Source organism: Puma concolor, chromosome D2 (assembly GCF_028749965.1).
Source record: "Puma concolor isolate L17-30 chromosome D2, mPumCon1.1.hap2, whole genome shotgun sequence".
Lineage (NCBI taxonomy): Eukaryota > Metazoa > Chordata > Mammalia > Carnivora > Felidae > Puma > Puma concolor.
In genome coordinates this window covers 46,255,043-46,281,631 of record NC_141677.1, presented here as the reverse complement: position 1 = coordinate 46,281,631, position 26,589 = coordinate 46,255,043, and the positions used below count along the sequence as shown (strand labels likewise).

At 48.6% G+C, this 26,589-nt stretch overlaps 2 protein-coding genes across 9 annotated transcripts in view; one reads left to right on the top strand and one right to left on the bottom strand.

The window, feature by feature from the left end:
• The first annotated feature begins 564 nt into the window (after positions 1-564).
• On the top strand, positions 565-20,134 carry LOC112854362 (synaptotagmin-15). Of its 8 annotated transcripts, XR_015241681.1 has the most exons (10): positions 565-685; positions 1,603-1,798; positions 2,296-2,438; positions 3,638-3,924; positions 5,453-5,623; positions 6,235-6,355; positions 7,288-7,467; positions 7,871-8,220; positions 19,049-19,127; positions 19,597-20,134. XR_015241681.1 is itself a non-coding variant. In XM_086680197.1 (9 exons), exons 1-8 carry the CDS (start codon positions 679-681, stop codon positions 19,099-19,101), a joined length of 1,158 nt encoding a protein of 385 aa, XP_086536323.1. In that variant the 5' UTR covers positions 565-678; the 3' UTR covers positions 19,102-19,127; positions 19,597-20,134. The 8 variants fall into 8 exon arrangements, 6 of the variants coding, with proteins under 6 accessions (XP_086536323.1, XP_086536320.1, XP_086536324.1 ...); XR_015241682.1 differs by lacking the exon at positions 19,049-19,127; XM_086680197.1 differs by lacking the exon at positions 7,871-8,220.
• A 3,174-nt stretch (positions 20,135-23,308) lies between these two features.
• SHLD2 (shieldin complex subunit 2) overlaps positions 23,309-26,589 on the bottom strand; it is an 85,515-nt gene continuing 82,234 nt past the window's right edge. The window contains 4 exon segments of the mRNA XM_086680186.1: positions 23,309-23,583; positions 23,821-24,367; positions 24,370-24,557; positions 26,333-26,448. Coding sequence (XP_086536312.1) covers positions 24,293-24,367; positions 24,370-24,557; positions 26,333-26,448 — 379 coding nt within the window. The 3' untranslated portion in view covers positions 23,309-23,583; positions 23,821-24,292.

Sequence of the window (26,589 nt, the reverse complement as noted above, 5' to 3'; positions counted from 1 at the left end):
GGGCTGTCCAACGCCTCATTACTTTGTGTGCTGCCAGGGCGGACCCGTGAATTTCAGCCCCGCACCCCTCGCCCCCCGCGGTCAGGCAGGCGGCGCGGGGGCCCGGGACCGCGCTCGGAGAGTCCAACCTGGAAGCCCGGCAGGCCTCGGGAGCAGGAGTGGGCGCAGGCCCGGGGTCGGGGGGGGGGGGGGGGTGGGGGGGGCGGGGAAGGGATATGGGGGGAGCCAGGGAGGGGGCGGGGGGCGCAGCCACAGCCTGCAGAGGATCGCGGAAGATGGAGTGGCACTCCTAGACCCGCGTGTCGCGTGTCCAGGGGGCCGGGCGTGAAGGGCCAGGTGCCGAGCCCTCCCTCAGACGCGGCGGCCAAGGCGTTGGCGCTGCCCTCCCGGAGCGGGGCGCCCTCGCACCCCACCCCGCCCCAGCCGCGCAGCCCAGAGTCCTGCACTTTCCTGGCGCTCACCAGCGGCTCCCCCTTCGCCGGCGACCCGGGCCTGGCCGGGGCGGAGCTGCGGCCTCCGGGGGCGGGCTCCCTTCCCCCGCCGACTGCCGCCAGGACCCGACGAGGGACCGCCCCCGCGCCCGCCGACGGCACCGCCGCGCTTTAAAAGCCTGTCCCGCGGCGCGTGGAGGCGCGGAGACCAGTGCGCCCCAGCCCCGGCAGCCCGCCGAGCAGTGTCATGGCGGGTAAGTGCCCCTTCCCCACCCGCGCCCCCAGGGCGGCGTCGGGGGCCCTCGGCCCCCAATTCCCCCCGCCCCCCCTGCCCCGCTGGGGCGCCGCCCGCACCTGCCTGTGGCTCCTAGCGCGGGAAGAGGTGGAGAGGGAGGCCCGCTCCTCGAGGACCTTTGGGGGTCAGGAAGGTGGGGGGGAGTGTCTCCTTCTCACCACTCCCCTCGTCCAGACCCCAGAGCCCCGGAAGCCCCGTGTCCTCACGTGACCCGAAGGAGGCCCCCTCTTTGTCAGAGGAAGGCAGCAGGCGCCTGGGAGCGAGCGTCCCAGAGAGGGCGCTGAAACGGGAGTGGATCCTGCCAGGTCCCCGCAATTGTACGGGTGCAGGCAGCAAAGGGTACTTGTGTCTCCGTTTCTCACGCCCACTGCCCTTTTCTTCATCCACACTCCCGTCGTCTCCAGCGGACTCCCCTAAGAGGGTTCATCTTGATAGAGGGTTGAACAAGGGATTGGGTTGTAGAGACAGTTACAAAATTCAAACGTGAGTTCGGCCTCTCAGCAGGTTCCAGGACCCCAAAGGATAGGGCTGGGAATGCAAACCAGGACATCACCCCTTCCTGGGCTTTCCTTACGTACATGATGCCCACACTCAGGTTTGCTCTCAAGCCTGAATAGGAGTCCAGGGAAGATAAAGGTTCTGGTAAGAGCAGATTTAATTTCTACTCAGAAGCACAAGAAAATGGTTCATTTCAGCCAGAATCTCAAGTCCAGGGCCAGCTGCTTTCCAAAGGAACAGGAAGCCTGCTTCTGTGTCGCTCCTGGGGTCCAACTCAGGGCATGTGGTTGCTGCCCAAATCCTGCCCCCAACAGGTCCGTGGTGTGAAGGGGAGTGGCTTTCTCCAGGCATCACAGTCCTAGTGGTCTTTGCCCCCAGAGCAGGTGGCCCTGGTAATCGGGGGCCTCGCTGGGGGGCTGCTGCTGCTACTGCTATTGATCTGGGTGAGCTGCTGTCTCTGGAAGAGGCTTTGTGCCATGTTCACCTATGAGGAGCTGCCAGGGACCACAGCTGCGTCCAGCACACAAGGGGACAAGCTCTGCCCGCCATATGCCGCCAGGACCCAGACAAGCAGGTAAGGCAGGGTGTGGGGCCAAGCAAGCCCCTGGCCTTGCTTAGGGCCCTCCCTGTGGCATTGCCCTTGGAGTAGGGTGGGAAAGGAAAGGTCTGTTTATGGGGTGCCTCCTGTATGCGGTCATCATGCTGGGAGCGATCATGAAGAAACCCCAGAATTGTCACCACAAGCTATGAGGCAGGCATTATGAAGCTCGTTTTCCAGAATGAGCTTATTTCCTATAGGCTCAGAGGACATAAGTAACAGGTCCGGGGAACACAACCAGTAAGTGGCTGAGGCAGTGCTGGCCCCACTGGCTGCAGACAGGCAGAGGTATTGGCTGCGGGTGGGGGTGGGGGGCAGGCAGGGGCAGGTGTGGGCCCAGAAAATGGTGCTCTTGCCTCCTCCTGGCTCCTGCTGGCTTTTCCTCCCCCAGCCTCTGACACTCAACCCCTATGGGCTGTGGGAGCCACACCTTCCACCTGCCACCAACATGTCATCTTCCCGCCTCGGGACAGGCCACCAGGTGTGCCATTCGTGGTGCCCCCTTCCTTCCAAGACCGAGACTGGGTACCCCTGAACAGTGGAGAGTGGGCTCAGGTCCCACGGGACCCCTGCCCAGCCCCGGAGCTCCTGCCCCACACCTCCAGCAGCAACCTTGGTGAGTGCTCCCGCCAGAGCCTGCCTGGGGTCGGGGTCTGCTCTGGCCGGGGTGGAACCATTTGGTTTCATGGGCCTGACCCTGGAAAACAGCCTGGACCAGCAGCCTTCCAGTGATGCCCCCAATTACCAGGTCCACTTGTTCTGGGGGCAGAGACCACCAGGATTGTGGTGCCTGGGGAAAGCCCACACCACTGGCCTCCTGGGGGCAGAATTTAGGCAGCAGCCCCACCCCCTGGGTTGGACCCCAGGAGTGAAACAGAAGCAGGGGTGCTGCTGGCTGGGCTCTGCTGAGTCTCAGCAGTAAAGTCATCTCCCTTGGGATCCTAGTGCTCTGGGCAGAATCTTCTGGTTTCCCTTGGGAAGAGTGGCCCAGTGACCATTCTTTCCAGGTACTTGGGTTTACGAAATGCCTGCTGCACCCTAGCCTCTACCAGATATGGCCTCCTGTGCCATTGTGGAGTAAGACATCACCCTGCCTGTTTGGGGGGAGAGATCCTCACCCCATTTGCACATTCATAAACAGAGGTTCGGAAGGCTAACAGTGCCTTGCCCAAGGTCACAGAGGCTGTAGGCAACAGAGGGATTGGAACCCTGGTATGCGGGTGCAGAACATTTGATGGGTTCTTTCCTAGACTGATTGGTTGGCTGATCCAGAGTTCAGAAAGGTGGGAGCTGGGTGCTCAGCTTTCTGCCCATACCTTTGCTCTGAACACCTTCCAAGATACCTTCCCAGGAACCACTCAGTTATCAGCGAGGCCCTTCTAATTTCAACAGGAATAGAAGAGGCAAAGTTTTATCACTGAGACATCCTCTGAACACCATGGACAGGGGCCAGGTCAGGTCCTGGGCACTATGAACCCCCTGCCCAACAAGCAGGCCCTGACCTAAGGGGCAGGGATTAAATGAACACTGTTCACCCTGCTGGGAGCCGCAGAGGGAAGCAGGCCTGGATATGCCCTGCCTTAGTGCTGGCAGGCTGCCTGAGGAGCTGTACTAGAGAGAGAGGTTGTGTTCAGTCTAGAGAAGGGCAGGGGGTGGATGTGGTCTGGAGAGGCCAGTGAACTGCCTACTGGAGGCTCAGCCAAGAAGAGACGAGCAGGGGGCAGGGGTGGTGAAGCCCAGAGCTCGCTGTCCCCCATGGCCCTGCCTTCCTCTGGCCTGGCAGACCACCCCGCCCCTGTGTCCTTGGAAATACAGGCATGGTGGGGACCATCAACCCAGAGCTATACAAGTTCCTAGAGGACACGAGTGAGACGGACTTCCCTGAGGGTTGCCTGGGGCGGCTGTGGTTCTCCTTGGAATACCAGCAGGAAGCCGAGCGGCTGTTGGTGGGCTTGATCAAGGCGCGGAGGCTGCAAGGCCCCTCAGAGACCTGCAGCCCCCTGGTGAAGCTTCATCTGCTGCCCGACGAGCGGCGCTTCCTCCAGTCCAAGACCAAACGCAAGACCTCCAACCCGCAGTTTGATGAGCACTTCATCTTCCAGGTAAGGCCTCTGGTGCAGACAGGGTCTGGCCTCCTGGGAAGGAGCAGACGTCGTGCAGGTGAGCTCCAGCCTTCTGTGCTAGCCAGGGCCCTGCAGCCCCCCCAAGACCCCTGATGCCACCAGCTGTGCTTTCCCCTGCCTGCCCTGTCCTGACCGCTGATGATGGGGGTAGGGCAGAGACTAGGGAGGTGAGGGGGTAGAGGGCTGGGCTCCTTCTGGCCAGGCTGCCTGGATGAGAGAACGAGAAAACACATTCTTGGAGCACCTACTGAATGCCTCGCTCTGGCCCATGGGGCTCTGGAGAAGTGCTCCAAGGCTTTGGAGCACTGTGAGGTTTCTGGCAAGGTTATCTAAAGAAGGCAGAGGGCAAGCCCCCCATGCCCCTTGGGGTGGGGGCAGGAACTTGCCTATCCTATCAGAGACCGGTGCAGGACCCTAGAGCCATCCTGCAGCAGGTGGTGCGTTTGCTGGCCTGTGGGCGGGCTGGCTCAGGGTCTGGAGGTGCGGAGGCTGTCTGGGCACTGAGCCAAGCTCACAGGTACCTGGGAGCCTGAGCAGGTGACTGGGGGCCCCTTATGGGAAACCAGCCATCAAGAGCTGCCTTGAAGCCTTGGGCAAACATTTTCAAGAGCGGACAGCAGGCTGGCTGGCAAGGTAAGGACAGTCCAGGCAGCATCCAGAAGAGGGTGATTGCTGAGCCAGAGCCCTGATTCTTGCCTTCTTCTGGGCTGAGAGCTGTAGCTGAGAGGAGGGGTGGCATGGGGCCCATCTCCCGGCCTCCTGCTGGGGGCCAAGGCTGTGGGAACTCACAGGTGACCTCGCCCTTCTCGGGGCATGAAGCCTTGTGACATGAAGGCATGTAGCCTTGCTGACTGGCCTGGCCACATGTCACGCTCACAAACTGATTTTTGTTTAACCATCACTCTCCTGCCCCATCCCAACTTGATTCTGCCTCTTTGTGCTTTAATGGGGGGGGGGGGGAAGGAGAAGAGGAAGAGAAGCAAATCAGTATTAATTGACCATCTGCCAAACATCAGACCCCACGATTGCGTGGGGAACTCAAAGAGTAAGAACCACTATCCCCATTACAGATGAGGACACAGCCTCAGGGAGAGGGGTGCCCAACTCAGATGGCAGAGACGGGCAGGTTCCCTGGGCTCCGGTGTGAGACCTCCTATACATTTATGTGCAGGCAAATCACTTGGAGGTCCTGTTAAATGGTAGATTCCCTTCATGGGCCTGAGGTGGGGCCCAGGTCCTATATTTCTAGCAAAGTCCAAGCGAGTGGTGAACGCTGCTGGTCCTCGAAACACACCCTGCAAGGCAAGGCTGTGGCACACACTCCCGCTTCCCAGGGGTACTGGGCTCGCTGCTGGAAAGGGCCCCCTGAGGATGCCTGGGTTTGGGGTGTGCAGGTCCCTGGTTGAGTCACCTGTCACCAAAAGCTCCTGGGTCCAGAACAGCACGCCATCCTATCCCATCCCCTGTCTCCACACCTGACCCCAGCGCAGACCCTCATCTCCCCCAGGTGTCCAGCAAGAGCATCACTCAAAGGGTACTCAGGTTCTCCGTGTACCACGTGGACAGACAGAGGAAGCACCAGCTCCTGGGCCAGGTGTTCTTCCCCCTGAAAAACGAGACCCTGGCAGGTGACTGCCGGCGCCTCATCTGGAGAGACCTGGAGGCTGAGAGCCTGGAGGTAAAGGTCAAGGTCACCAGGCATATACCACTGTGTGTCAGACTACCGTGGGCAGGTGTGACCCAGCACCTGTCGGCCAGCGACAGCCCTCAGCCTACTGCCCACTGCCCCTACCGGTGTGACTCAGGGTTCTGGGCCTGGGCCGCAAGTGCCTGGGACAAGGGGGCAGAGTGGAGCCGCTTCTGGGCAGGGAAGGGCCGCCTGAGGTTCTCTCGCCCTGGAGATCAGAGACTTGTAAAAAGTCCACACTTAAATTCCCACCTAGATCAGACAGCTGTGAAAGGTGACACCCCAAATGGTCCAACCGAGGAAAATATTTACCCTCTATCTTCCTGACCCCCGAGAGGATGGTGGCAGCTTGGAATAGGCTTTGGAATCCCCTAGACCTGGGTCTGTGTCCGAAGCTCTGCCCCTCACTACCGTGTGATCTTCAGCAAGTCCCTTCAGCTGGCCAGACCTCAGTTTCCCCACCCAAGCCCAAATGAGGGTGGGCTTAAAGGAGAAAAGTGCCACACAGTACCAGTGCCTGACTGCTGGGACCAAGGAGGAAGGCACTGCGGCTCCTCCGGCACCTGCTAACTGACCCGGCTGCCTTCCTCTTGGCCTCCCAGCCTCCCTCTGAGTTTGGAGACCTGCAGTTCTGCCTCGGCTACAACGACTGCCTGCGCCGCCTGACCGTGGTCGTGCTTCGAGCCAAGGGCCTCCAGCTCCAGGAGGACACGAGTTTTGTCAGTAAGTTCTTCTCCCCCGGGCAGGTTCTGTCCTGTGAACTTGGGGCCGGGAGCTGGAGTCTGCCCCTTGCCCCTGGCCATGCAATTCCTGCCTGTGTCTGAGCCACCACAGGAGTGCTCACCACCCTCTGTGGACAACTGTGATGTGGGAAACCACTTCCTTAGATTGAACCCACCTTAGATTGATCCCGCCTCTACCTCTGCCCTTCTGTGAAGGACTCCAGTTCCTCCAGGGCCAGACCCCGCGTCCCCTTGCCCCCACGGAGGGTTCCCCTGCACACAAGGCATGGCACCCGACTGGAAGAAGAGGCATCCCGGGCCGACAGGCAGCATGGGGTGCTGCTTCCTCTAGCCCCCCAGAACCCAGCAGCTGGAGGAGCGAAGGCCCTGCTCTGGCTCAGCATAATGTCCTGCCCTTATGTGTCCCCCCCCCCCCCCCCCAGCAAGGTGGTGGCTGTCTGCCATTTGTGTGTCTCCGCATCTGGGTCACTGTAAGCAAGTTGTCATTCAACCTTCCACTGTGGATCCAAAACCCATATGAGCCCCACTCCAAAAATTCAGCCCTCTGAAGCAGAAGGTGTTTAAGGGGCCCCAGGGAGCCTGAGCAGTCAGCAGGCAGAGAGGGCCCCCCTCCACCAAAAGGAGGGATGGGCGTGTGGTGCCAGGCCCCGGTAAACAAGGGCCAGCCGAGCCGTGGGCGCATTCAGGAGGCACAGAGGAAGGAAGAGGAAGGGAGCCCAGCGTTTCCTCTGGCGTGAGGCCATACGCTAATCAACCCTGTTTCCTCTCGTAACGCCCTCTGGCTATAGTGGCTGTGAGCAACGGGGGTCCTGGCGCCCAGGGTGGGCCGCACCCTCCCAGCCAGACCTCCCACAGGCCAGAGGCTGGGCCCCCGCCCGCTCCTCCTGGCCCACGGTCTGCACTGCCCCGCAGGTGTGTGTGTCAAAGTGTCTCTGATGAACCACAACAAGTTTGTCAAGTGCAAGAAGACTTCGGCTGTCCTGGGCTCCGCCAACCCCGTGTACAGCGAGACTTTCAGCTTCAAGGCCGACCCCGCTGAGCTGGACACTGCCAGCCTCAGCCTGACCGTGCTGCAGGGTGCCGAAGGAGAGAGTAAGGCTGCCCCCGCACCCCGGCCGGGCTGTTGGGGACACGGGCAAAGGAGGAGCGTTCAGGCAGCGTGAAGGTGATGGAAGAGGGCTTCTTTCCGGAGCGACCCCTTTCTCCCTCAGCTCTTTGGCGTGAGGCTGGCTTAAGATGTCTCATGAGGAGGGTGAGAGGCAGAGAAGGTGACCCCATAGGGCTGGCTCTCCACCTGGGCTCCCTTTTCCATCTCCGACTCCAGAGCAAAGGCAGGGTCCTTTGGGGGCTGTCAGCTCTTGCTTAGAGAGGGAGGGGGCTTGCTCCACCCTTCCAAAGGAGGAGTAAGTGAGAAAGAGAGAAGGCACGGGGGATGTTGCTGAAGTGATGTGGTTTCTGTGGTCCAGAGAGTGAAGACGTTTTCCCTCCCCCGCAGAGAGCCACGCGCTGGGCCGGGTGGTGGTGGGCCCCTACATGTATGCCCGGGGCAAGCAGCTGGAGCACTGGAACGAGATGTTCAGCAAGCCCAAGGAGCTGGTGAAGCGCTGGCATGCCCTCTGTCGCACCACTGAGCCCTGACCCGGCTCACGCCCTCGGGTCTGCGGGGGGGGGCCTGCTCTCCTCTCCCCTGTGGCAGCCGCAGGCCTGGATGCTCCAGCCAGCATCTTGCTGGGCTGCCAGGCCGGCCGGAGCCAGGGCACTGTGAGTGCCACCACGCAGGAGAGAAGGGACGAGGGAGCCCCAGCCAGCTCGGCAGCGTGGCTGGCTGCCACCCACCAGCCTCAGGTACCCTCCCGACTCACTCCATCCTCCTCTCCCGTGGGGCTGCCTGGGCTCCGAATCCCAGGCACCACAGTCCCGATATGGACCGGAATCTCAGGCATTCAGAAGAAATACTCTATTCAGCGATAGCAGAGCTCTGTGTGCTCAATGGAAACTTAGGCTGCACCATCCCGGAAAGCTGATGGCATATTGATGCTAAACCTATATGGGCTCTGGTTTCCCTGCCTTCCGCTTAGCAGAGAACACAGACTGTGCCGGGGGAATAATGGGGTGCAGGGGGCGCCCAAAGCACTGATTTCAGTTGGTCCACAATAAATAGCACAGTCTCAGAGTTGGGTTGGGCACTTTGGTGTGGAACAGCCCCAGGATTCCTGGGCAGCACGGCGTGCCCACAGCTCAGGAGAGAAGGCTCTCAGGGATCAAGACTCGCTGGCTTTAGGACCTGGGAAATAACATTGGGAACAGCCCACCCAGGTACCAAGTGGTGGACGTGTTCTCGGCATCCTGTCCCTGTGCCAGGGAGGAGGCCTTCACCTGTGTTAGGTCCCTCCCAGGGCTGGGTCAGACCCTGGCCCACATCATGCCACATCTTGCCCATAATCCAAGCCTCACGCCCCTGGTCTTACAGGTGTTCTAGTGGCTTCTGTGGTCTCCCTGGTTGACAGCATTCAGCTCCTTGGGGCTCTCACTTTAGGCAGGAAATGGTGAAAGCATGCGGTCAAAAGCGTAGCCCGCAGGGCTGAGAGCTTTTCCCATAAACCTAAGTGATTTCATTATGGGGACTGTGTTGTGGCAGGTGTCTATGTGAAGTTCATTAAAATGGAAGTCCCCACAAACCACAGTCATCCGATCCCCGTGAAGTTGTACTCAAGGTAATGAGCAGCCATCGCGTCTGTCTCTGTTAACAGGCAACCTGCTTTTTCACCCAAATGCTGTTGAACTTGGGGGTCAACACACCGTATTGTGAAAATGGAACAAACTTTAAACCTGTGTTGTCTCTTTTCTTATGCAGTGAAGCAACTTCAGCAAAAGAAAGTAGCCATCATTATTCTCTGTTTGTGCCTCTTTAACTTCGCTTCCGATCTGATCTCTGTCAATGCATAAAGACTCATTTTACCTGGCAGTGGTCCAAACAGAATATCTTGTTTACTTTTTCTCATTTATTGTACACACACATTCCAACAAAGCCCACACTCCTGTAATTTCTTTGTTTTTAGTTTTTTTTTTATGTTTTATTTTATTTTTGAGACAGTACAAGTGGGGGAGGCTCAGAGAGAGGGGGACAAAGGATCTGAAGTGGGCTCTACACTGACTGCAGGACTGCAGCAAGCCCGATGTGGGGCTGGAACTCAGGTACTGCGAGATCATGGCCTGAGCTGAAGTTAGATGCTCAACTGACTGAGCCACCCAGGCGCCCCTCCAGTAATTTCTAATAACATCATAGCACACACGTGATAGGGGTTCTCTATATGTTTGGATAGCAGGCTGCTAAACTGGGACTATTTCCATTTCACCTGGGGTCCTGAGACAAGAGGTGCCAGCCACCCTACCTTTCAAGGTGACGTTCACGCCTATCAGTGGCCTTTCCAGGGCCACTTGGAAAAGTTGTTAAGTATCCCCTTTGCAGGACAGAGTGAACTGGTGCAACTGACTCACAACTGAACATTCTCAATGGAAGAGATTGGCAGGCTCTCTGGTCTGATGGGGAAGAAGAAGGGATTGCTGTATTGGGCTGGAATGTCTACAGACATGGTCAGGGCAAAAAACACACAAGTGCTTCCACTGGATGAGCGAGAGGTGGCCTGAGTTGTCTCAATCCTGTCCTCCAGGTGATCCCTGCAGAATGAAGAAGGCCTTTGCATTTCCACAAAGCATTGTAGAATCAGCTTGTCAGTTTCCACACCAAAGAAATGCTAGAGTTTGACTGATTTCCATGGAGTATACAGACCAGTTTGGGGCCATTTTTTATCCCTACAATACTGAATCTTCAATCCATTAACATGGTATATCCCTCCGTTTCTTTTGGTCTTTTGCAAGTTTTCTTAAAACCATTTTGTGGTTTTCAGGAAAGTATTTTTGCGCATCTTTCGCTAGATTCTTAGATGTTTTATATTTATGTTTGCTGGTATGTAGAGATTCTATTAACTTTACTATGTGGACTGTTTCTATTGAGTGGTTTTACTAAAATAACTTAAATTGTGCTCACTTCGGCAGCACATATACTAAAATAACTTAAATTGTAATACTTGGTAGATTCTTTGTATTTTCTTTGCATATAGCTATGACCTCTGCAAACGACAGTTGTGTTTCTTCCTTCACAGTCGTTATGGCTTCTTTATCTTGTCAAACTGCAGTGATTGGGCAACTGGGCAAGAAAAAGAAACAAAACCAACCAGATTGTAAAGGAAGAAGTAAAACTATATTTGCAGATGACATGGTCTTGTCTATAGGGAATGCTAAGGAATTGTCAAAAACTGTTAGAGCTAATAAACGAGCTCAGCAAGGTTACAGGGTACAAGATGGAAACCCAAATTGCACTGGCTGGGACCTCCAGAGAGTGCTGGCTGCCAGTAGGGAGAGCATGCAGGTAGCCTTCTTAGTCTTAGGGGGGAAGCTTTCAATATTCACTACTACGTGGAATATTTGCTATTGGACCTTTAACCTACTCATGATTATGTGTCCTCAATTTGTTAAGTTTTTTTTATGGGGCACCTAAGTGGCTCAGTCGGTTAAGCATCTGACTCTTGATCTTGGCTCAGGTCATGATCTCATGGTTCATGGGATTGAGCCCTTGTCAGGCTCTGTGCACTGAGCTTGGAGCCTGCTTAGGATTCCCTCTCTCCCTCTGCTCCTCCCCTGTGATCTCTCTCTCAAAATAAATAAATAAATAAAAATGTTTTTAAGTTTTTTTTATCATAGCGTTGTTTTATCAAATACTTTCTCTGCGTCTTTTCAGTTAATCATATTTTTCTCCTTTTTTTTAATGTGATGAATTGTACTGATTTCTGAATGTCAAACCAGGGGCACCTTGGTGGCTCAGCTGGTTAAGCAACCAACTTCAGCTCAGGTCACAATCTCGTGGTCCATGAGTTTGAACCCCAAGTCAGGCTCTGTAATGATAGCTCAGAGCCTGGAGCCTGCTTCAGATTCTGTGTCTCCCTCTCTTTCTCTCTCTCTGCCCCTCCCCTCCTTGCACTGTGTCTTTCTCTCTCTCAAAAATAAACATTAAAAAAAATTGAATTTCAAACCAAACTTACATTCTTGTAATAGAAGCCAGTGGTGTTTGTGTTCCTCTGTCTGTCTGTATGTCTGTGTGGACACACACACACACACACACACACACACACACACACGGTAGTACTTGGACTTATTTCTTTAAAATCTAGATTTATTTGCTATTATGTTTTTAATTACTTTTTAATATCCTTACATACCAACATCATTTTTTAAATTATTTTTTTTAGGACTTTACATTTTTAGAGCAGTTTTAGGTTCACAGCGAAATTGAGGGGAAAATACAGAGATTTTTTTCATACACATCCATAGCCTCCTCCCATTATCGCCATCCCTCACTAGAGTGGTACCTTTGTTACAACTGATGAACCTATATTGATACATCATAATCACCTAAGAAACACAGTTCACATCACGGTTTACTCTTGATGATGCACATTCTATGGGTATGGACAATGTCTGGTGACATGTTATTACATTTTTAAGTGTTCTTGCAGTTATGTTCATAAGAGATTTTTCTATAATTTTTTTTTATTGCAATATCCTCGCGCTTGAAACAAATCTGTATTCTGTGTGAGTAGGTGTTCTGTGTTATTCTTAGGTCAAGTTTATGAATCAGATTGGTCAAATCATCTATTTTTACTGATTTGGGGGGAGGAAGGTATATTTTCTATTCATGATGGAGAGAGGTTAAAGTCTCCCACTGTGATTGTGGATTTGTTTGTTTCTTCTTTTAGTTTCATCAATTTTTGTTTTGTATATTTTGAGGCTGTGTTATTAGGCTCGTATTCATTTTCAGTTGTTTTTTCTGGTGGATTAGGCCATGTATTATTGTGAAACAGCTCTAACACTCCATTTTTCCCCATATTTTTCAACTTTCTTATGTTCTCATAATTATCTCTTGAATATAATCAAGTCTGTCAACCTCTGTCTTTTGTGTATTTAGCTCATTTACATGTAATTACTGCTATTTATTCCCATTTGTCCTGTTTTGTTTTCTCTCCTTTGTTGCCTTCTTTTGTATTAATTCATATTGTAACTGCATTTTTTTTAATCTTAAAGTTTATTTACATATTTTGATGGGGGGGAGGGCCAGAGTGAGAGGGAGAAAGAGAGAGAGAGAGAGAGAGAGAGAGAGAGAGAGAGAGAATCCCAAGCAGGCTTCTCACTGTCAGCACAGAGCCCAATGAGGGGCTCAATCTCATGAACCATGAGATCATGACCTGAGCCAAAATCAAGAGTTGGACACTTAACCCACTGAGCCCACCCAGGTGCTCCTGCATTAATTCATTTTTTAATCCTGCCACTTCTCATCTGTATGTCGCTACTTACACAGTTTATTATTCCTTTAGTGGTTCCCCTAGAGATTACAACTTGTATCTATTGTATATTATAGTCTAAGACAAATCTTACCTTTTAATCACTTCCCAGATAATGTTCTGATCTTAGAAAACTCAATCTCTATTTCCCCCTGTTTTTTAATGGTATTGATATGATTCATTTTAATTCCACATATATTTTACACCTAGCAAGACATTACTATTATTGCTATGTTCAGTCAATATTCATTTATATTGACCCACATAGTTGTTCTTCCTTTTGCTTTTTATTCTTTCCTACATTTCTGGGATTCTACCCGAGATCATTTTCCTCCTACTTAAAGGTTTCTTTTTAAGTATTTCTTTTTGTGCAGATCTGCTCACAGCAAATTTTCTTAGTTTTGAGTAGAAACGTCTATTTCAAATTCATTTTTAAAGGATTTTTTGTGGAAGCAGAATTCTAGGCTGACATTGTCTTTCTGTCAGCAGTTTAAAAATGGTATGCATTGTCTTCTTGCTTCCATCGTTTCTGTTGACAAGTGAGTTATCAGTGCTATTGTTTCTCCTCTGAAACTAATGTATCTCCCTCTCCTCCCCACCCTTGGCTGTTTTTAATATTTTCTGTTGCTGGTTTTCAGCAGCTTGAGTCTGGTGTGCCTACAAGCAATTTTCTTTTTATTTACCCACCTTGGGAGTAATAAAGCTTCATCAGTTTTGGGAAATTCTCATCCCATATTTCTTCAAATATGATTTCTGCCCCATTCTTCCCCTCCTCTTCTTCTGAGACTCCAATTACACACATATTAGATCTTTCTGTCAGTTCCCACAGGACTCCTATGCACTCTGCTGTATTTTCCATTCTCTTTATGTCTCTGCTTCAGCTTAGAGTTTTTATACTGCCCTCCTACATTTCAACAAATTTTGTTCCACTAAGTCTAATTGTAGTTAACCTATATGCTGAGTACTTAATTTCGATTACTGCACTTTTTTAGTTCTAAATTTCCATTTGATACTTTGTAATAATTCCAGTTCTTTGATGAAAGTCTCTATTTTGTCAGTCACACCAATATCTGTGTCATTAGTGGGCCAGTTTTATTGTGTATGTTTTCTCCCTTTATTCCTGTTACTTGGTATGCCTGGCAATATACTGTCAAATACTGACCATTATGAGAAATTATAGTAGCCCCAGGAGACATTATTCCTCCAGAGAGGGTTTACTATATCCTCTGGCCGCCAGAATGGAGAGAGGTCACCTTAATCCAGTCCTGTAATGAACTCACTGGAGTCTGGGTTACAGTTTTTGTAAGGCTCTATCACCACCTCTGGTTTTCCCACATTTCTAGAGGGTAGTCTTCCAAGGGTACTATTTGGATCACTAAAGGAGACTCTGTTGTGTTCAGTGGGCCCCTCTTCCTTGGTGGGTCCTGAACTCTAGTTTTTATCTCCCTAGTATCATGCTATTTTCAGGGAAGGAAGGAAGGAAGGAAGGAAGGAAGGAAGGAAGGGAGGCAGGGGAAAGAAAAGAAAGAAAGAGAGAGAACAAAAAGAAAGAGAAGAAAAGAGAAAAGAAAAGAGAAAAAAGAAAAGAAAGGAAAAGAGAAAAAAGAAAAGAAAAGAAAAAGGAACAACAGGAAAGGAAAAGGGAAGGGGAAGGGGAAGGGGGAAGGGAAAGGAAAGAAAAGGAAAGGACCTGACATCTTTCACAGGCTTTCTGCATAAATTAATTCACAGCTTCATAATTCAGCAAATGCCTCAAAGTGGAAAACCGTTAAGTGTCAGAATTACTTTTCTACCTCCTTTCTATTCAACATCTTGGCCCCTTCTGTCCTAGCTGCATTGGCGACCCCAATCTCCAATTTCTTGTCTCTCCAGCTCCAGACACTCAGCTGCCTTTTCTGTCTCATAGCCACAGCTCTCTGGCCAAATGCTCAGCCTCTTAACAGGAATCAGCACGTTTCCTGAAGGAAAAAGTGGATCACAGAATGTCAGCTCACCTCTTTGTGTTTTCCTTCTTATGAGATCATGGTCTGTCAAATGCTTGTCAACTGAGCAGCTCTCCGGTAACTAAAAAGAGGTTTTCTGTATTTTATTCAGCTTTTCTAGGGGTTCTTGCCATGAACATCGTTCTGTCTCAAGCAGAAAAGTAATTTTTTTCCTCAGAATTCCCAGAAAATGAATGTTCTTCAAAGACTGATTTTATACAGGGAATTTCATTACACAATTCATGGGAAGGCTGGTGTAGCTAAAAGGAGAGAAGCTGCTTGTATCAGTTAGCTGTTTTTGCAGTAATGGTGCATAACAAACAATCACAACATCTCAATGGTTTGTACAGGGAACTTGATTACACAGTTCCTGGGATGGCTGGTGAAGCCAAAAGGAGAAACACCACTCATGTCCTCGTTTCTGCAGTAATGGCACATAACAAACAATCATGACATCTCAGTGTCGCACTAGAATGAGCATTTACTTCTCATCCATCTATGGCCAGCTGAGTGTGAGCCAATCTAGATTAGGCAACTCACTTTCAAACAATAGGTCTGCCTGGCTCCAGGTCCTCACCCAGGCTTGCTCTGTGTTTGTTCATTCTGAGCACAAGTCCAAGGGGCAGCAGCTACCCAGGAGAGGGTTCTTTTCCTGGAGAAGGCAGAAGGGCAAACGCATCTCTACCTTCTGCTTGTGTTGTTACTTAATATCTTGTTGGCTGAGGCATGTTCAAAAGTTCAAAATCAAAGGGCAGGGAGGAAAACTATGCCTTTTTATGAGAGGAACTGTAAGCAACATAGCCTTGGACATAGCTGCCAAGAGGGGTCAAGAATTGGGGTGATAATTCAATGCACTTTGCTGATATGTTCTAGCAGTGGGGAACTCCAGGGGCCTGTGCTTGGCTGCACAGGTGCTCTCAGTGAAGGCGAGAACCTCAGATCCTCTATTTCGGCCGCTGTTGCCCACTCACTATCCTGTAGTGATGAGTGACGAGAATTTGCACAGCCATCTGCCAGTTACATTTTTTCTGATTTTTCACTGTAGCATTTTTTGCCCAAATTATTGCAGGAGCTTGGAGCATCTTGCTGGCCTAAGTTTCAGAGTCAAAGGAAGAAAAGGATGATTTTTACCCTCTTTCTGCTTTCTCTCTCTTTTTTTTTTAACGTTTATTTTTGAGATAGAGAGAGACAGAGCATGAACGGGGGAGGGTCAGAGACAGAGAGGGAGACACAGAATCTGAAGCAGGCTCCAGGCTCTGAGCTGTCAGCACAGAGCCTGACGCAGGGCTTGAACTCACGAACCGCAAGATCATGACCTGAGCTGAAGTCGGACGCTTAACCGACTGAGCCACCCAGGTGCCCGTTTCTTGTCTCACCCAATTATCTCACGTTTGGCGAACTCAACCTGGAACACTGTTCGTAAGAGTGTCTGGGAAGTATAATTTCCAGACAATGTAATGAAGACCTTTAAAGGGGTTGGGGGTGGTGCTGTGTGCCATCCCACACTCTGGGGCAAACCTGGGTCAAGGGGACCTTAGGTGAGGGATCCATAGGGCAAGGAGGCTCTTGAAGTCCCCACGTGAGTACTGCAGCTCATAACCGTACCAGTCATGGAGAACCTCTCCTGCCCCTTCAGTGGCCTCCTGGCCGTGCCCCTTCCCTGCCCCTGCTAGGACAGCCAGGAGCCTCTGTTAGTAGGTTGGGGAAGGTGTGAAAGCACAAGATGGAGAAACAGGAAAACAGTGCTACCTGCCCATTTCCTGTGGCAGCCTCCTGCAGGCAGGAGCCAGGGTGAGGGGAGGAGGGAAGGGGAAGCTCAAACTTTAAATGAAGTTGGGAATTCAGACTACATGAGATTGGACATTTTAAGCGCTGAACACAGCCTGTTTGGTTTTTTTTAAGTAGAAGTTACAGGAAAAATTTATTGTTATCTAAGAGTGATCAAAAAAGTCATGGGCCTCACCCCAGATTTTTATCCAAAGGGCAGGGAGAAGCTACCTGCTGAGCAGGTTCGAATGGGTCACTGGGGAAAAAACAAAAAAAGGATGAAGTGGTTTGCAGATTACATCCCATAGTTTCAACATAATGGATATAAATAAATAAATAAATAAATAAATAAATAAACTTTAAAAACAAGGATAAATGCAAGCATCAGGGAGGGGTTGCCATTTCTCGGGGCCCTATAGCCAGGAAGTGGTGAAGCTGGTATTTCTATCAGATTCCAGTTGTCTGAAATGGTGTCACTGTTACACACTGCCAGATAGACCCCAAAAAAGTCCCAGGCAACACAAAGTGCCATCAAGTCCCACCGCCTGGGACGTGTTAAAGGACCTTTGTGTGCCTATTAGATAAGCCGTTTCTGTTTGTGCACCTTTAGCTGCTAGTGAGTCTGTGCATTTCTCCACCTTTCCTTTTTCTCCCTTTCCTCTTCCTCCCCTCCCCCCCTTTCTCTCCTCTCTCTCTTCCTCTCTTCTCTCCTTCCTTCCTCCTTTCTTCCCTCTCCCCCCTCCTTCCCTTCCATTTGTGTAAATTATGTGCTCATCTCCACTAATGTAAAGTATAATCCTGCAAGTGACCAGATTTGATTCTTGTCTTCCCTTTGTTTCGATAACATGCTCTTACGAGTTTGCTGATTAACTAACCTGATGAGACAAATTTCCAGAAGGTGGAGAGAGGGCTGAAGCTCTGGTTTCGAGGTCAGGAGGGTCATGGGAACATGACTGACAGGCCAGACATGGGTTCAATGTGGCCTAAGGACCGCGAGCTCGGGCCGCGTGGCAGGCGCAGAGCGCCATCCAGTGTCCTCACACCCTTATCGTGACTGATGTGCAGCTACCAGAACTAGCAAGAAAAGCGCTTGCCTCCCGCAGTGTGCCTCTCGCGCCCTCTACTGTTCAGCAGCGTACTCATTGCAGAGCATGTATTAAGTAAGGATGGATGTGGAGTGGTTAGGAAATTGGTAACTGGTAAACCAGCCTCCCCAGAATCTTCCCTTGTGCCCCCGCCCAAACACACCTCTCCCGCCCCACCAAAATAACCACTAACTTAGTTTTTGTGGAAATCACTTCTTTGCTTTTACTACCTGACTACGCAGCCTTAAATGCTACAGGTTTTTTTGTTTTGTTTTGTTACAAAATTTATATAAGGAATTGGAAAGGACACATTCTTTTGTATTTGGCTTCTTTCGCTCCACATTATGTTTTGAATTCATTATGTATTTGGTGGGGGGCATAAAATCAGAAGTAGAGTTGCCGGATCATAGGGTTTGCATATCTTCCAATTTGGTAGATAAAGCCAGACTGTTCTCCAAAGTCAATTCACATTCTCACCAACAGTGTGAGTTTCCATCGCTCCCACATCCTTGCCAACACTTGGTATCCTTGGTATTGTCAGTCTTTTTATTTTAGTCATTCCTTTTAGTATGTAGAGGTACCTCATTGTGGATTTAATTTGTACTCTGCTGATGGCGAAGGAGGCTGGACATGTTTTATATGTTACTTTGTCATTTCGAGTCTCCTCCTTTATGAAGTGCTGACTCATGGATCTTACCTGCTTTTCTACTGGGTTGTTTGTGGTTTTCTTATTGATTTGTAGGAATTCATTTTGATTAGATGTATTGCAAATTTTTTCTCCCATTCTGGTTTTTTTTTTAATTACTAATATATTTGTGGTTGATTTCCTCCCATTTTATGGCTTTCTTTTGATAAATAGAAGTTTTTAATTTTAATGTAGTGAAATTAAACAATTTTTTTTGAGAGAGAGAGAGAGCAGGGGAGGGGCAGACGGGGAGAGAGAGAGAGAGAGAGACAGAGAATCTCAAGCAGGCCCCAAGTCCAGTGCAGAGCCTGATGCAGAGCTCGATTTCGCAGTCATGACATCATGACCTGAGCCAAAACTGAGAGGCAGTTGCTTAACTGACTGAGCGACCCAGGCCCCCCTTGAAGCCATCTTTTATATTGATGGTTTTTGGTCCTCTTTTTAAGAAGTCTTTCTGTAGGAGTGCTGACAATTCTGACTCCACCTCGGCCCTCCATCCTGTCCACACAATGACCTCTCTCGGGCTACGTATTCAGCCCTTTGGAGGTTAAAGTATGCCCCGACCAGAATGTGGGAAGACTTGTTCTGGTCTTCCCTGAAGTTGTTTAGAAAACTAACAGAGATAACAGTTTCTAACCACCTCCCCCCACCCCCACCCCGGCCCTTGCCTCATTCTGGCACAGATGGTGGTACGAGTTCTGTTAAGTGTTAGACCCTTTGTCCTCACCACAGTGCTCTCTGCACATCCTCTCACTCTAGAAAATTCGTGGACTAAGGTCTGGACCTTGGGGAGAATCGCTGTGCAGCTCTGATCATCACCTGCCCAATTCCCGCATCAGTAAGTTACCCTGAATAAAACTGTGTAAACTGTATGGAGCTGCCTGTTTCATTTTCTGGTCTCAAAGCGCCTTCTCAGTTTAGATGATACTTTACTGCCCCTCCTCCACCTTCTAACCCTTTTCCTACCTTGAGAACATGAAGATATTCTTCTATACTATTTTCAAGAAGCTTTTATTATTTTCCTGTTCACATTTCGATATAGAATGTACCTGAAATAGATGTTTGTATAAGTTATAATTTGGGGTTCAATTTCTTTTTTTTTTTTTTTTTTTTTCCCTAAGGATACCAAATTACCCCAGCACCATGTATCGCAAAGACTATCCTTTTCCCCACTAGTCTGCGGTAGCACCTAGGGAATAAATCAAGCATCCATGCTATGTTTGGGTGTGTTCCTGGGCTCCTTCTGCTACATTAATGAATCTTTACCTTTACATTAATACCATCATGTCTTAATTACTCATTTTCAGTGCAAAGCCTGACACGGGGCTCTATCCTACAAAATGTGAGGTCATGACCTGAGCCAAAACCAAGAGTCAGATGCTTAACCGACTGAGCCACCCAGACGCCCCTATGGTACCGTTTCCTAAGGTGATTTTTCACTTAATACACTGTACACACCAAAACCCTGGGTCTTTTTCATTGTTTTGCTTACTTTATTTTTGTTTGTTTTAGCTTTAAATTTTTTTTCCTGCCTATTCTTTTCTTAACAGCTTTATAAACATATAATTCACAAACCATACAATTCACCCATGTAAAGTGTACAATTCAATGGTTTTTAGAATGTTTACATTCCTTTTTATTCTTCTCAACTAATTTGTAAATCAATTTATCAACTTCTATATGCCATCCCTCAGGGACTTTGGTTAATACTGAATCAACTCTGCATATCAGATCTTTTCAAACAGCAGGAATATGGTATAATGTCTCATGGATTCTTATCTCCCTTTTATTTCCTTCATGGTTTTTAAATCATTTCCTTTGAATAAATAAACGTTTCTGGCTTTATCTGTAAGTATGATTATTTTTACTATATTTAGAACTATATATTATTGTTATGTAGTAGTATATTACTACATTTAAATTTTTTAAGTTCATGTTACATTTAATTAGTTTATGTTATATGTAATTAATATATTACCAATATATTTTTGGTTGGTTTCCTAAGGTTATTTTTCTGTGTATTCATTCCAGCCATTTAAAATAGTGACATTTTAATTTGTTCAAGACTTTCTGTTTCCCAAATATGCCATGCAATTTTACGCACAGCACCATTTTCGTGGTGAACACATCTCGTATTTACAGATGCAGGTTAAATATTTTCCCTCTGAAGCCTTCTTGGATCTTCCATTGCAGCAACACGTCTGTATCTGCCTAGAACTCTCCTTCCATTAAGGAAAGGCTTCTTTCATCCTATGTGGTTCTAGCTCTTTCAAACCCAGTGTCCCACCCACCCCTGGTTACCGGGGGAGATTCAGAGTCCTTCCATGAAATTTGCTATGTGGATACTCACAAAAAGAAAGTCTCTCATTCTGTATTTTTTTTTAAATTTTTTTTTCAACGTTTATTTATTTTTGGGACAGAGAGAGACAGAGCATGAACGGGGGAGGGGCAGAGAGAGAGGGAGACACAGAATCGGAAACAGGCTCCAGGCTCTGAGCCATCAGCCCAGAGCCCGACGCAGGGCTCGAACTCCCGGACCGCGAGATCGTGACCTGGCTGAAGTCGGACGCCTAACCGACTGCGCCACCCAGGCGCCCCTGTATTTTTTTTTTTTAACATTTATTTATTTTTGAGAGACAGAGTGAGACATAGCATGAGTGGGGGAGGGGCAGAGGGGAGGTGGGAACACAGAATCCAAAGCAGGCTCCAGGCTCTGAGCTGTCAGCACAGAGCCTGATATGGGACTCCAACTCACAGATCAGGAGATCATGACGTGAGCAGAAGTCAGAAGCTTAACCGACTGAGCCATCCAGGCACTCCTCTCATTCTGTAAAGAAGAAAGTTTGGGGCTTCCTACAGCCATCTTTTCTCCATGTGGATAGGTAGGAAAGACAGAAGGGGCGCCTGGGTGGCTCAGTCAGTTAAGTGACCAACTCTTGATTTCAGCTCAGGTCATGATCTCAGTTTGTGAGTTTGAGCCCCACATCAGGCTCTGAGCTGACAGTGTGGAGCCTGTTTGGGATTCTCTCTCTGCCCTCCTCGTCTCCCTCTCTCTCTCAAAATACATAAATAAACTTAAAAGTAAAAAAAGATAGGAAGGAAGAGACAAAGAAGGGGAAGATGACAGGAGGGAAAGGACAGGAAAGGGAAAAGGAAATATGGGATGGGAGAGCAGGAGAGAACAGGGCAAGGAAAGAAACAATGGGAAAAACTGAAGGGAAGGAAAAGAAAGAATTAGTGGGTTGGGGTAACCAGATCACAAAATTTAAGCCAACGGATGCAACTGTGCTTTAAGCCAGTTATGTGAGCCAGTAAATCTTCCCCTTGTTTTTGCTCAAGCTAGTGTGAGTTGGGTTTTTATCATTTGCAACCAAGAGTCCAAATAAACCCATCCTTCTATGACTTCTTTTGCCTTTTCCACACTGATAAACTTTTGTTTAAATATTTCTTTTTTTTTAATTTTTTAATTTTTATTTTTGAGAGAGAGACAGAGCATGAGCAGGGGAGGGGCAGAGAAAGAGGGAGACACAGAATCCAAACCAGGCTCCAGGCTCCGAGCTGTCAACACAGAGCCCAACACAGGGCTCAAACTCATGGACCACATGATCATGACCTGAGCTGAAGTTGATCGCTTAACCGACAGAGCCACCCAGGCGCCCCTTGTTTAAATATTTCTTCACCAGCTTGCCTATGGACTCACTAAAAGCAGGCCTTCTTATTTGTCTTTAAATTCCCAGTGCCGTGACCACAGTGAATTCTCAGTAAAAGTCTGCAGGGTGAATCATGTGTCTAATTTTGTTACACCTCTTGAAGATCAGAAACCCCACCCCTTAAAATACACCCCAAGATATAAAAGGAGATTTAGCACAGATGTCACTAGTGTGGAGAAAGGTGAGTGCTTCTAACAGCTGTTGGAGAAGCTGTCGGTTAATACCAAGTACGAATGGTTCTCGAAGACGGGAGAACTGTCCCTCTCAGCTGGACTGTCCAAAGATGAAAAATTAGATTTGCCTAAAATGTCTACAATGTGGTTGCCAGATACAGATGCTAGACTGGCTGCCATTCTTAGGCTACCCAAGTGAATGTTATAAACATTTATGGAGTAGGTTAAATACAACTACTTGTACATCTCAGGTAAGGAATATACCTGGGAGCTGTGGCTCCCCTGATCCCAATTAAATAGATGATAATTTCCTCAGGACATAAGGAAGTCATTTTCAGCTTAAATAAGGGTTCATGGAAATATGTGTTAACCCATGAACTATGTACCCAACTCTGTGAAGGCAGATTAGTGTGACCTGCTGTTCTTGGTGTCACTTGAAATGGCTTAAAGACTTCTTCCCAACAAGGTGTGAAGATCCATCTACTCCAGGGAGCTATGCTTTGGTTGATAAAAGGATTAGGCAGATTCTTGAGGACAAAGTGGGGAAGGGCAAGTTTAAGAGAATAGTGCTCTCGGTAGGCTTACACTGACTGGGCGCATTTTATATCGGAACTCTGGATTGGCTTCTACTGTGGTTATCACTGAAAGAGCATGGCTTAGAAGACATCAGCTCTGGGCTTGAGACTCATCCCCCATCACATGAATTATCCGGGAGAGCCAATTGTTTTGTTGTTTGAATTCCACTATCTCCGGTTACACATGGGGACAACTCTTTTTGTACCCACCTTACTGGGTGCTGGATAAAACCTTAGCAATCATTTCATTTAATCCCTTTACTTCCCCAGGAATTAACTCACCAAGTAAAGTACCTGTTCCTCCCCTCCCCCCTCCCCCCCTTTTTTTTTTGGTCAAGGCTCCCTCCAAGGATTTGTTGAAAACTACTGACCTCCTCCACGGAAAGATGTGCTTCTGTATGTGTGCACTCTCTCACACACATTTTTGCATCTTATTTCTGGGAGGATCACAAAAGCCCTGAGGTTCATTTTTAGAAAAGCCAAATTAAAAAAAAAATCTAACAAACCCTGAATTAGAGAAAACAATTTCAATGAACCAAAAGAACTTTTAAAAGTACATGCACAGAAAAACAAACTGGTTCATTTAATTATGAATTTAGTTATTTTCCAGCAGTATTATCGCTCTACTAACCCTCAGTGTACTGCAAACGTCCGGGTCGAGCACCATCTCCTCATCAGTGACGACCACTTGACACGAGCTCCTTCTACAACCGTGAGAGCACAAACGGGTGTTTGTTACTATGTCAGTTCAGTAAGGTGATCGGATCCTAGAGATGAACTAGCAACGTGGCTCTCTTCCGCCGTTTATAAAAGTTGTTGAAGCAGGATCTTGTTGCCTTCATTTTCTTTTTTTTTTTTTTTTTAACATTTTTTATTTATTTTTGGGACAGAGAGAGACAGAGCATGAACGGGGGAGGGGCAGAGAGAGAGGGAGACACAGAATCGGAAGCAGGCTCCAGGCTCTGAGCCATCAGCCCAGAGCCCGACATGGGGCTCGAACTCACGGACCGCGAGATCGTGACCTGGCTGAAGTCGGACGCTTAACCGACTGCGCCACCCAGGCGCCCCATTGCCTTCATTTTCAAATGCTTCTTCTTAGACATGCTTGTCTTGAACTTGTCTAAACACAGGCTTAGGCAAACTAACCCATTATCATGTGTGGTTATAACCAAGGAAATCATTTCACATTGACAGTTTATTCAAGCAGGACTAAGGGAAAGCACAGAGAGTCTGTAAGCATGGCAGAAAAGCAACTCCCGAGGAAATGGCTTTCATCTGTGTCCTGTGGCCTTAGTATAGCTCTCGAATGGCGCAGGGACCCGTAGAGTGAACCTTTAATTCCCAGGACACTGCTGCATGTTGCCCTTATTGCTAGAGCCTTCCTCTAGAAGCAGGAAAGGAAAAGGCCAAAAAACAAACAGAAAACCTCGCAGAATTCTCTTTGAAAAAAAACTCTCAATTTATATATTGAACACAATTCTCTTTATTAAAAAAAAAAAAAAATTTTTTTTTTTTCAAAACCCAAGGAAAAGCCCTGCCAGACATTCATTTCAAGACACAAATCATTCCAGCGGTCCTCCTTGAAGTACCTGCGATTTCCTCACGTGGCCTCAGAGAAGGGCACTGGGCTCGGGCTTTGTGCCGTCCGGATAGACATCCAGGAGGGAGAACTCTTGCTGCAAGGGGAAGCTGTTTTCATCCAGCACAAAGAGGCTCTGCAGCTTCACCGCACAGGGCGCCCCTCCGCCTGCCAGCAGCGCGTGGAACAGGTCTGCGGCGACCATGCCGTAGGTGACCTCTGACGAAGGGGCTGCGGAACAAGGAAACGCTCACAGCCTCAGCGTCCCTTCCGGGCGACGGAAACGCACAGGGCTAAGGGTTCACTGTTCCCCTTGGTTTCTCAAGCCCCGAACCCACTTTACAGTTAGTTCTCTTTCTACCCCTTCTCCTTCTAGTCACGGGTGCTGAGGATACTCTAGAATTGATGATCCACAGTTCAGGACAGGCTGTTCAGACTGACAGCAGTTCTACTCGGCACAGCTAAGGGCTTCTTAAAACAACAGTGGAAAGAGCGGACATTAACATCTTCTTAAGTCAAGTCTGAGACAAAAAGAGTGTGTCCGGGTCAGAAAAGAACTCTTATTTATCCAGTCTACAGCCCTTATCATATGTATAAATTTATATAACAAAACCCTGAAGCAGCTACGCAATGAGCATCAAATCTTCATAACACAAAAATACTGAAATTATAGATATAGTATGTCACTCTATGTTTGCACTTGTCCTATAGGCTTCCTTTTATTTTTTTAGGACACCAAATCCAGTTATTGAGCGGGGTGCCTCCATACTAGACTGACCAGACACATGTCAAGCTACACTCGCTCCCTGACCAACACCACCAGCCTTTCTTGGATCGGGTCTACAGACTCCTGGGCAGCCAATCACAAATTTTTAGAAGTGAGAGAATTCTCTTAATGATACTTTTCTTTCTTTCTTTCTTTTTTTTTTTTTTGTTTTTTTTTTTTTTGTTTTGTATTTTCACTTGGATAAGCTTAAAAGAAGTCAAGATTAGTGATCATTTGAATGGTCTGATGACCACTTTAGAATTGGTACCCACATGTTCCCTTAGGGTTACAATTTAATTAATGCCAGGAAGGACAACTTTGACTCTGTGAGCAAAACAGACATATATTTGATCTGAGGATGATGGTGCTTCTGTGAGAAACGAAGACTAACTGGTATTGTGCCTAAAATGAAGGGACAAGACTGAAAATACAACAAACAACCTTGAGAGAAGGCCTGAAAGAGCCAAAAGAATGCAAGTTAATAAAGACAGTGAATAAAAAAAGAACAGAGAGCCTTCCAGTTAGGATGTGAAAAGCTGGAAAGAACATGGCTCCAACCTTAACAATTATTAGGAAAACTGAAGAAACTACAAAATCACAATTTATTGAGCCGCTAAGAAGGCAGAGGCAGTGAGACAGCCACACCCATCGAAGTGAGCGGGGACAGAACAGGTGAGCTACAATTTTAATGACTTGCTAAAAGCCAAGTGTAGGCCAGTGCACAGGCGAGGGGAGTCCGTACCCTCAAGTGTGCTTCTCGTCCCTACCAGGTGCTCACAAGCCTGGACTGAGGGCAGGACAGAGAGAAAGCTTCCAACCTGGTGAGGCCAGGAGAAGGGGAGAAGCGGCCACAAGGAAAACACAAACCACCCCCCACCCAGGACCCCTCCGCCCTCCTTTAAGGAACAAGAACCTTAAAGTGCTCCAGCAGGGACCGGCAAATCCTACTGCTCCAGTGCTGAAGATGGGAGAGGGGCGGGGAAGGTGAAAGAAAAATCCCCCCATTCCTGGGGGAGGAGCAGGAAACCGCCCAGGATCAAGACCATCAGGGGTGCCCTACTGCGGGGAGAGGGGCAGGTCTTATCTTCCATCTGACGTCCCCTTTGTTTCCTTTTTACGTGGATAGAAAAAAGACCTTAATTTACAGCATAGTGTTCTTTCTGCTCCAGTATACTGTGGACACCCCTGAAATGAATGGTCTCACCAACAGCAGCCCCTGGACGGCGTGTTGATACCTTACCGACAACTCTGCTGAGCCAGTCAGGAGAAATGTTGAGTAGCATCTTCTCAATCAGCTCTGATCCTACATGGACGCACACCTTATGTACTCCATCAGTGATGGTCATTAAAGCTGGCCTACAAAAGAGCAAATAACACACGACCCTCAACAAGGTTTTCAAATTAAAGAAATGCTTAAATACAAGGTCATTTCAAAGAGCACTGGGTTTTTATTCAGAGTCCATTTTAATTCCTAAAATGACTCTAGGATGCTCTGAG